This window comes from Danio rerio, chromosome 15 (assembly GCF_049306965.1).
Source record: "Danio rerio strain Tuebingen ecotype United States chromosome 15, GRCz12tu, whole genome shotgun sequence".
Lineage (NCBI taxonomy): Eukaryota > Metazoa > Chordata > Actinopteri > Cypriniformes > Danionidae > Danio > Danio rerio.
The window spans coordinates 48,367,501-48,379,133 of record NC_133190.1 but is presented as its reverse complement, the minus strand read 5'-3'; the positions used below and the strand labels follow the sequence as shown (position 1 = coordinate 48,379,133).

At 34.9% G+C, this 11,633-nt stretch overlaps 1 protein-coding gene across 3 annotated transcripts in view; it reads right to left on the bottom strand.

Moving 5' to 3' along the window:
* Window positions 1-1,769: 1,769 nt before the first annotated feature.
* The window catches only part of parlb (presenilin associated, rhomboid-like b), a 16,383-nt gene continuing 6,519 nt past the window's right edge, over window positions 1,770-11,633 (bottom strand). For 2 of the 3 annotated variants that reach the window (XM_073924115.1, XM_073924116.1), the window contains exons 6-10: window positions 10,118-10,267; window positions 9,964-10,034; window positions 7,446-7,547; window positions 7,258-7,355; window positions 1,770-4,257 (exon numbers count right to left, since the gene is read on the bottom strand). In XM_073924115.1, coding sequence (XP_073780216.1) covers window positions 4,143-4,257; window positions 7,258-7,355; window positions 7,446-7,547; window positions 9,964-10,034; window positions 10,118-10,267 — 536 coding nt within the window. In that variant the 3' untranslated portion in view covers window positions 1,770-4,142. The remainder of the gene's footprint in view (window positions 4,258-7,257; window positions 7,356-7,445; window positions 7,548-9,963; window positions 10,035-10,117; window positions 10,268-11,633) is intronic. The other variant, XR_012391116.1, reaches the window with a different exon arrangement.

The following is an 11,633-nucleotide window of genomic DNA, read 5'->3' as shown; positions in this document are numbered from 1 at the left end:
GGTTACAATATAGTTATATATATATATATATATATATATATATATATATATATATATATATATATATATATATATATATATATATACACACACACTTACCGCCTACTTTATAAAGTACACCTTACTAGTAACAGGTTGGACCCCATTTGCCTTCAGAACTGCTTTAATCCTTCGTGGCACAGATTTTAAGGTACAACTATGTTGCTGATGCCAAATTCTGACCCGAGCATCCGAATGTGGCAGCAGAAATGGAGACTCCTCAGAGCAGGCAGCGTTTCTCCAATCTTCTATTGTGCAGTTTTGGTGAGTCGTGGTGAGTTTGGTGAATTGTAGCCTCAGTTTCCTGTTCTTAGCTGACAGGAGCGGCACCCGGTGTGCTCTTCTGCTGCTGTAGCCCATCCGCCTCAAGGTTGGACGTGTTGTGTGTTCAGAGATGCTCTTCTGCAGAGCTCGGTTGTAACGAGTGCTTATTTGAGTTACTGTTGCCTTTCTATCAGCTGGAACCAGTCTGGCCATTCTCCTTTGACATCAACAAGGCATTTGCGCCCACAGAACTGCCGCTCACTGGGCATTTTTGGACAATTCTCTGTAAACCCTAGAGATGGTTGTGCGTGAAAATCCCAGTAGATCAGCAGTTTCTGAAATACTCAGAGCAGCTCGTCTGGAACCAAAAACCATGCCATGTTCAAAGTCACTTAAATCCCCTTTCTTCCCCATTCTGATGCTCGCTTTAAACTCCAGCAGATCGTCTTGACCATGTCTACATGCCTAAATGCTAATGGCTGATTAGAAATCTGCATTAACGAGCAGTTGGACCTAATAAAGTGGCCGGCAAGTATATATACATTTAAAATTGTATGAATAGTTTGATTGTGCTTTTACTTTTTGTGTTCAGTTTCATTTAAGTTTGAAAGTTTAAAGATACTTTTATTTATTTATTTGTATTTGTTTATTTTTTTATTCATTTATTATTATTGTAATATTCCTTGATGAATAGACAAAAACAAAAAATCTGGATTAAAATAACAGCATTATTTGACTTGTTACTAATATTTAGTAACATTATAAATGTCACTAACTAATTTAATTAGATATTTCTACATCAAAATCTTAAACTTTGCACTTCTAAGATCATTGATTAGTGATGTTAGTACATATTAATGCTATTAAACAGTGATATACGAGTCAAGTATCACTAATACTAGCACTAAAATATAGGTAGTATAAAACTTTAGAACGGCACTTTTATAACAGTAAAAACAAAAAGACTTTGGGTAAGAAAAACAGATCAAATATAATATAAATATATCAGATTAAAACAAAAATAAAACATTTTTTTCTGAATATATTTAGTGTTTTGTGGTGAAATCTAACACTAATTAATTAAGGGGCAATAATGGGTGACTTGTGATTCAAATATGTGAAATTATGGGATGGAAGTTATTGAGAGAGAACTGGGAAACAGGAAAATCCGAGCGATACAGTGACTTCATCAAAACATGAGGAAGTGGAAAACAGGCACATTGTTCATCAGTTATTATGACACCATGACTGTTATTGAACTTTGACCAATCAGAGAAAACAACACTGAAACCGTTTCTACTGATGACATATATGTGTGTGTGTGTGTGTGTTATAGACAAACCTGGTTAATCATTCACATTTAACAGGGAGCAAAGTCTCATCTGAAACCCAGAAAATAAACAAAACGCAAGCAGAAGACATTATACAGGCTAACAGCAAATAAAACAAAGCCACGCGCCTGCTTATTTCTGATTAGACAACTTTAAATAATCGTTTTATTCTTGAATGACAATTACAGACTATATTAATCATACACATTCTGTACATGTTGTCGTTTCGTGTTCACTCAGATGTACAGCAGTCGCTGTGGTGGGAGATGAAGCTCCGCCTCTTAACTACATTTGCTTTTTTGCCAAGTGGGTGAAACTAACTGGATTCAAATTTAACCTTGGGGGTGGAGCTTATTTTATTCAAATTTAAACCTTGGTGGGCAGAACTAACTTTATTTAAATTTAAATTTGGTAGGCGGAGCTCATTTAATTAAAATTTAACCTTGGGGTTTAAGCTCATTTTATTTAAATCTAACCTTGATTGGTGGAGCTCAATTTAGTTAAATTAAATATTGTGGTGGAGCTCAATTTATTTAAACAAAACTTTAGGGGTGGAGCTCATTTTGTTTACATTTAATCTCGGTGGGCAGAACTCACGTTATTCAACTTTAACCTTGGTGAGTGGAGCTAATTTTATTTCAATTTAACCTTGGTGGGTGGAGCTCAATTTATTTAAATTAAATCATAGGGGTGAAGCTCAATTTATTTAAATTAAATCGTAGGGGTGGAGCTCAATTCATTTAAATTAAACCTTAGGGGTCGAGCTCATTTTGTTCACATTTAACCTTGGTGGGCAGAACTCACTTTATTCAAACTTAACCTTGGTGGGTGGAGCTCATTTTATTTAAATTTAACCTTGAAGATGAAGCTCAATTTATTTAAATTAAACCATAGGGGTGGAGCTCACTGGATTTAAATTTAATCTTGGGGTGAAGCTCATTTCATTTAACCTTGGTGGGTGGAGCTCATTTTATTTAAATTTAACCTTGGGGTGGAGCTCATTTTATTTAAATTTAACCTTAGGGGTGGAGCTTAATTTATTCACATTTAACCTTGGTGGGTAGAACTCACCTTATTCAAATTTAACCTTGGTTGGTGGAGCTCATTTTACTTAAATTTAACCTTGGTGGGTGGAGCTCAATTTATTTAAATTAAACCTTATGGGTGGAGCTCACTGGATTTAAACTTAATCTTGGGGTGGAGCTCAATTTATTTAAATTTAACCTTGGTGGGCAAAACTGACTTTATTTAAATTTGGTGTGCGCAGCTCATTTGATTTTCAATTTGACGTTGGTGGGTGGAGTTCAATTTATTTAATTGTAAACTTGGGGGTGGAGTTTAATTTATTTAAAATAAACCTTAGGGGTGGAGCTCATTTTGTTCACATTTAACCTCGGTTGGCAGAACTCACTTTATTCAAATTCAAACTTGGTGGGTGTAGCTCATTTCATTTAAATTTAACATTGGGGATTGGGCTTATTTTATTCAACTTTTACCCTGAGGGTGGAGCTCATTTTATTCAAATTTCACCTTAGGGGTTGAACATTATTTTATTTAAATTTAACCTAGGGGGTGGGGCTCATTTTATTTAAATTTAAACAAGGGAGGCGGAGATAATTCTATTCACATTTAAACTTGATGGGTGGAGCTCTTTTTATTTAAATTTACCCTTGAGGCTGGAACTTATTTTGTTTAAATTAAATCTTGGAGACAGATCATTTTAATCCAATTTAAACAGGGGCGGAGCTCGTTTTATTCAAATTTAAATGTGGGGGTGGAGCTTATTTTATTTAAATTTAACCTTGGAAGGTGGGGTTCACTTTATTTAAATTCAACCTTAGTAGGTGGGGCTCATTCTATTCAACGTTAATCTTGGTGGGCGGATCTCATTTTATTCAAACTTAAACTTGGTGGGGGGCGGAGCTCAGTAGATTAAAATGTAAACATGGGGTGGAGCTTATTTTATTTAAATACAACCCTGAGGGTGTAGCTAATGTCATTAAAATTTACACTTGGTAGTTGAAGCTCATTTTGTTCAAATTTAACCTTAAAGGTGGAGCTCAGATTTTATTCAAACTTTCCCTTGGTCGGCGGAGCTCATTTGATTTAAATTTAACCTTGGGGTAGAGCTAATTTCATTCAAATTTAAACTATGAGGTGGAGCTCAGTTTATTCAAATTTAACTTGTGATTGGCGAAGTATATTTGTTTTAAATTTAATCTTGGTGGGTGGAGCTCATTTCATTCAAACTTAAGCTAGGGACGTAGCTCATTTTATTCAAATTTAAATTAGGGGTGGAGCTCATTTTATTCGACTTTAATGTTAGTGTGTGGAGCTCACTGGATTCAAATGTAACCCTGGGGGCGGAGCTCATTTTGTTTACATTTAAACTCGGGGGCAGGGCATTACCACACCACAGCGATAGTGAAAACACATCAGTGCAGGAATATCTGTGTCCTTTTTATCTCCTCCAGTCATCTGCTCGGTTTCTTTCCATCATGCACTGCTCTAAATGGAGCCGTTGCTGCCACCTCCTGGTCCTCGTGATCTGAAGTCATGCCACAGTTTCACCAGCGGCTCTCGGTTCTTCCAGATGAGCTCATGCCCATATATGATGTACCAGCTAGAGAAGAAAACACGTTTGATGTTTAGAAAATAAACATGTTAATCTATTGAAATGTGTGTTAAATGTATCTTGTGGCCACATTAAGAGCAGAGGGTTTCTGATTTATCAGTATATACAAGAAATATTTATTAATATTGTTTGATTAACACATATATATATATATATATATATATATATATATATATATATATATATATATATATATATTTTTTTTTTTTTTTTTTTTTTTTTTTTTTTTCCAAGTTTTAGGAGTTAGTTTAGGTTTGATATGCTGCTGTTATTTTTATGTTTCTTCAATAGTTAGTAATATTTTGAAGTGTTTTTATTTGCATTAAGTTTGAAATTGTAATATTTTTATCTTTTATTTGAATGTTTTCGATGCTTTTTTGTGGATTTGTTGTTTTGACTTTATAGATTTAGATGCTTTTATATTTTTAATGAGCTTTTAATGGCAATTTTAAATTAATGTAATGTAATGTAATGTGTATTTATATAGTGCATTTATTGTGTATGGCCATACACCCAAAGCACTTCACAATCATGAGAGGGGGGGTCTCTCCACACCACCATCAGTGTGCAGCATCCACTTGGATAGTACGACGGCAGCCACAGGACAACGGTACCAGAGCTTCACCACACACCAGCAATAGGGGGAGTGGAGAGACAGTGATAGAGCCAATTCAGTGGATGGTGATGATTGGGAGGCCATGATGGTTAAGAGCAAATGGAGGGAATTTGGCCAAGACACCAGGGTTACACCCATGCTTTTAACCAGAATTGCCGTGAGATTTTTAACGACCACAGAGAGTCTCATCTGAAAGATGGAGCTCACTGACAGTATAGTTACCCCTTTACATTACTGGGGCATTAGGACTCACACAGACTGCAGGTTGAGCGCCCCCTGCTGGCCTCACTAACACCACTTCCAACAGCAGCGTAGTTTTCCCATGTAGTCTCCCATCCAGATACTGACCAGGCTCAGCTTTGGTTGGCTTCAGTGAGTAACTGCTCTTGGGCTGCAGGGTGATTTAGCTTTCATGCAATGAACATTAGCTTTGATTTTCACATGTTGACTTTAAAGTACTATTTTAAAACATTTTTGTTAGTGTTTATGATTCTTTTGAGTTAGCTTTTATTATATTTACAGTATATAATTTGACATTTTAGTAAATTAATTCAATCGTTTATTCAATTTCTTTTCAGCTTTGACTCTTTATTATTCAGGGGTCGCCACAGCGAAATGTGTTCTACGCAGCGGATGCCCTTCCGGCTCCAGCCAATCACTGGGAAACATCCATACATACTCATTCACACACATACACTATGGACAATTTAGCTTACCCAATTCCCCAATACCACTTGTTTTTGGATTTGTGGGGGAAACCGGAGCACCTCCAAACTCCACACAGAAATGCCAACTGACCCAGCCGAGGCTCGAACCAGCGACCTTCTTGCTGTGAGGTGAACGTGCTACCCACTGCGCCACCATTTTAGTAAATTAATACGCTTTTCAGTTTTGATCAGAACAAAAATAGTTTCAATACATATTTCTGTAAATATTTCTTTTATTATTTATTATTGTGTATTTAAATTATTCAATTTTAAACTCAACATTTAGTATGCTTTTGTTTTATTCATGTGTTTTATGTTGCAGTATTTATTCATGCTATTCATTTCATCAGCTTTATTTTAATGAGTTTAGTATGTGCTCTTGTCATTTTTCTTTCTTAATATTTCAATAGTATAGAATAATATTTTGAATCAACATTTATTTTCCAATTTTATATTTTCATTTTAACTAAAACATTTTGTGAGGCTTTTTTTATTGTTTTTGTTTATTATTTTTATTTAGGTTTAATCAATTTCAATACCTTTTAAAGACCTCAGAATATTTTAAGACCTCATCGCCACTTCAAGTTCTAATCAGTATCAAACCTGTAACTTAATAAACAATTGTTAATAAAGAGTTGTAGTTAAAAAAATCAATGGAGCACAACCATGCAACAGAACTCCGATAAGCTCAGAAGAAACAGCTTGAGAGAATAAGTTATGCGCAGGGCCAGACGGATTCTGCGGACATTTTTTGCTATTTCTGTAGTGAATTTTGGTAAAAATCTGAGGATTTCTGCTGAATTATTTTGGGAGTATCCAGCAGAGTATCATAACTAAAACTTTAATATATTAAATAAAAAGTAAGAAATTACTGAATAAAAACTGAATAAATTCAGATTTACACATTTACTGAAGTAAATAAACAGAATTAATAATGGGCTAAAAATCTGCGAAAAATCTGCGGAAAATCTGCGAAAAATCTGCAGAATTCTGCGCGCGCAGATTCTTTGTGGGCCTAGTTTATGCGGTTGTTTTCAGTGACAGGCTTCAGCCTCTGTTTAAACTGGTCTTTCTCTAACCAGGAGTACGCAAACTTACATTTTCCCGTCTGTTTCGCTCTATGGTTTCGCTACATGTAGACAGCGTCATATCACCTACCCGTGTTTGTCGCAAATTTGGTAACATCACCGGGAGGAAGGAACTTGGCCGGACGCGCCCCGGCCTGAAGAGGGGTCGAGCACGCCGTTGTTAATATTAGGAGGAAAATTAATTGATTTATGCTTTTTTGCAGTCAAACACTTTGGACAACGCTTGAACAAACTTTTAAGACCTCATAAAAACATGATTAAGACTTTAATACATTTTAAGGGCCTTTATTTTCTCATAATTGATTTATCAACTTTTAACACTTTATAAGACCCTGCAGACACCCTGTAAATTGTTTTTAAATTCTATTTATATTAATTATAGTACCTAAACTTATTTACTATGCTTTTAAAATTTTAAAGAAAGTGATAAAACACCAAAAACATGATTGAATTATTGCATAAACCTAATCGAGAATCCATAAAAAAATCCCAATGCAATTACAACAATCATCTGTATTTCCTTTTAGTGTTATTCCAATTAATTAAGGCAATTTTTCATCATTGACATCTTACTCACATGCCGAATAAAGCTCCGCCTAAATGAGCGGCGTGATCAAAAAACCGCCATCCCAGAATCAAACCTGTTGTATCCAAGGCGACGATGGCTTTGAGAGCCTGTTGACAGAAAAAACATAACATGATCATTATGTGCACAGAATTACATTCAAATCACAATCATAAACTCTGTCTCTGACAAACACTCACGTTTCCGGCGGTGAAGGTGTACATCGGGAGGAAGATGATGGCCAGTTTGGCTTCAGGCATTTTTGTGCAAACAGCTGCTAGAACCGCCATGATGGCCCCTGACTGACACACAGTGTGGGGTGTAATTAGTTACTCAAATTCAGTTTTTCTCCACCACGTTCCTGGAGGAGCACCAGTTCTGCACACAATCCATGACTGCATCCGAAATTTCCTACTCAGTAGGTAATGCATTTGAATTTAAATGTACTACTCAACCTCAAATGTCAGTAGTATGAATTGAACTCAGGACGTACTACATCCGCCATTTTGTCAACATCACATGACTCAATAATTCTTTCATGGTGCATAATGAGATAGTGTAGCGTGCATTGAATGCACACTTCAGAATCTTACCAGATTTACCAAGTCATCCGGGTACTTCTCGCATACTGTTTTTCGAAAACTAAGAATTCAGACTTACTACTGAGCTCACATACTGTTTTTAGCATACTATATAGTATGGAAGTATGCGATTTCAGATGCACCCCATGTCTCCTTAACCTTACACACCTGATTCAGATCACCAGCTGAAAAGGCTGTAATCGGTGCGACTGACAAAGGAGACATCCAAAACATGCAGTGCTGGAGGTCATCCAGGAAGGTGGTTGAGAAACAATGCTCTAATTAAATGACTTATTCGCTGAAAATCTGCTGAGCACATCATGTGATGCAATCCAGATTTTTAAAAACTATTTAAACCTATGTACATCAGATCAGAATCCAATGCAGATTATATGACTGTGTAAACCAGATCTGAATTCTGATCATATTACTGTATAAACCAGATCTGAATCCTGATTATATTACTGTATAAACCAGATCTGAATCCTGATTATATAAATGTGCAGACCAGACCTGAATCATGAATATATTTCTGTATAAACCAGATCTGAATGCAGATTATATTATTGTGTAAACCAGATCTGAATGCAGATTATATGACTGTGTAAACCAGATCTAAATCCTGATCATATTACTGTATAAACCAGATCTGAATCCTGATTATATTACTGTATAAACCAGATCTAAATCCTGATTATATAAATGTGCAGACCAGACCTGAATCATGAATATATTTCTGTATAAACCAGATCTGAATGCAGATTATATTATTGTGTAAACCAGATCTGAATGCAGATTATATGACTGTGTAAACCAGATCTGAATCCTGATCGTATTACTGTATAAACCAGATCTGAATCCTGATTATATAAATGTGCAGACCAGACCTGAATCATGAATATATTACTGTATAAACCAGATCTGAATCCTGATTATATTATGGTATAAACCAGATCTGAATGCAGATTATATTACTGTGTAAACCAAATCTGAACCCTGATTATTTTACTGTATAAACCAGGTAACAATCCAGATTTTAAAAACCGTGTAAATCAGATCTGAATGCAGATTATATGACTGTGTAAACCAGATCTGAATTCTGATCATATTACTGTATAAACCAGATCTGAATCCTGATTATAATAATGTGCAGACCAGATCTGAATCCTGATCATATTACTGTATAAACCAGATCTGAATGCAGATTATATTAATGTGCAGACCAGATCTGAAAGCAGATTACATTTCTGTGTACATCAAATATGAATCCAGATTATATTTCTGTGTACATCAAATATGAATCCAGATTATATTTCTGTGTACATCAGATATGAATCCAGATTATTTTTCTGTGTACATCAAATATGAATCCAGATTATATTTCTGTGTACATCAGATATGAATCCAGATTATATTTCTGTGTACATCAAATATGGATCCAGATTATATTTCTGTGTACATCAGATATGAATCCAGATTATATTTCTGTGTACATCAAATATGAATCCAGATTATATTTCTGTGTACATCAGATATGAATCCAGATTATATTTCTGTGTACATCAAATATGAATCCAGATTATATTTCTGTGTACATCAGATATGAATCCAGATTATACTTTTGTGTCCACCAAGACTGCATCCAGATTAAATAATTATGATTTAAAAAAAACATTTAAACCAAATAAAAAACAGTAACATTTAAACCAAATCTAAATTCTCATTAAATAACAGTATAAACTAGGTCTAAATCCAGATCGTAGGCCAGATATGAGTCCAGAAAAAAAACTGTGTAAACCAGATCTGAATCCAGATTAAATAACAGTGTAGACCAATAGACCAGATCTGAATCTAGACCTAATAACTGTGTAAAACAGATCACAACCAAGATCGAAAAATGTCATGAACCAGATCTAGAAGCAGATTTAATTTGGCAATTTTTATTAATCGCAGGTGAGAGTTCTCCAAGCTTGAACTTTGGAATTCAGCAACATGCGAAAGTTGTCGTGCGAGCTTGTGTTCTCGGCCTGCAGCATTTGTATGCATATGAATGGAAGTCTATGGGGATTTACCCAACACAACAATCTGTGTACCACATTCACCTGATGTGTTAAACTAATGTGAAAAACACACTCACCGCTCCTAATGATGGACCCAACCGGCCCATCGCTGTTTTACTGACATAACTGACAAATGTGGAGATCACACCTGAGGATAGAGGACAAAAACATTCAAGTCTAATAATGCAGAAATATTTATAGTGATGTTTTTGTGTTCACATATGCACACACCTGCGGAGAGGTAGAGAGCCATGAACTGCTCTTTGCCCATCATATTGATGATGCTGGAGGAGAAACTCCACAACACGTACATGTTGGCGGACAAATGGAAGAGAGAATAGTGACTGAATGTAGACAGCAGCATCGGCCAGCACAGCGCCTCTGAAAGCAGATCACAATCCAGATTATAGTATGGTGTAAACCAGATCTGAACCCTGATCATATTACTGTATAAACCAGGTCACAATACAGATTTTAAAAACTGTGTAAATCAGATCTGAATGCAGATTATATTACTGTGTAAACCAGATCTGAATCCTGATTATATTACTGTATAAACCAGATCTGAATCCAGATTATATTACTGTGTAAACCAGATCTGAATGCAGATTATATTACTGTGTAAACCAGATCTGAATCCTGATTATATTACTGTATAAACCAAATCTGAATCCAGATTATATTACTGTGTAAACCAGATCTGAATCCTGATTATATTACTGTGTAAACCAGATCTGAATCCTGATTATATTACTGTATAAACCAGATCTGAATCCAGATTATATTACTGTGTAAACCAGATCTGAATGCAGATTATATTACTGTATAAACCAGATCTGAATCCTGATTATATTACTGTATAAACCAGATCTGAATCCAGATTATATTACTGTATAAACCAGATCTGAATCCAGATTATATTACTGTGTAAACCAGATCTGAATGCAGATTATATTACTGTATAAACCAGATCTGAATCCTAATTATATTACTGTATAAACCAGATCTGAATCCAGATTATATTACTGTATAAACCAGATCTGAATCCAGATTATATTACTGTGTAAGCCAATTTTGAACCCTGATTATTTTACTGTATAAACCAGGTCACAATCCAGATTAAAAAACTGTGCAAATCAGATCTGAATGCAGATTATATGACTGTGTAAACCAGATCTGAATTCTGATCATATTACTGTATAAACCAGATCTGAATCATGAATATATTACTGTATAAACCAGATCTGAATGCAGATTATATTACTGTATAAACAGGATCTGAATCCTGATTATATTAATGTGCAGACCAGATCTGAATTCAGATTATATTACTGTATAAACCACATCTGAATCCTGATTATATTAATGTGCCAACCAGATGTGAACCCTGATTATATTATAAACCAGATCACAATCCAGATTTTAAAAATAATGTAAACTAGATCTGAATCCTTATTAAAATACTGTGTAAAGCAGATCCCTATGCAGAATTAATAAGGTAAAAGTGTAAATCAGATTTAAATAAAGATAAATAAAAGCTCTGTAAACAAGATGTAAAATCAGATTAAACAACCATGTGAATCCGATATGGATCCAGACTTTTAAAAACTATTTAAACCAGATATGAAAACAGATTATATTACTGTGTATACTAGATCTGAATCCAGATTATATCACTGTGTACACCAGATCTGAATCCAGATTATACTTTGGTGTAAACCAAGACTGAATCCAAATTCATAAATTT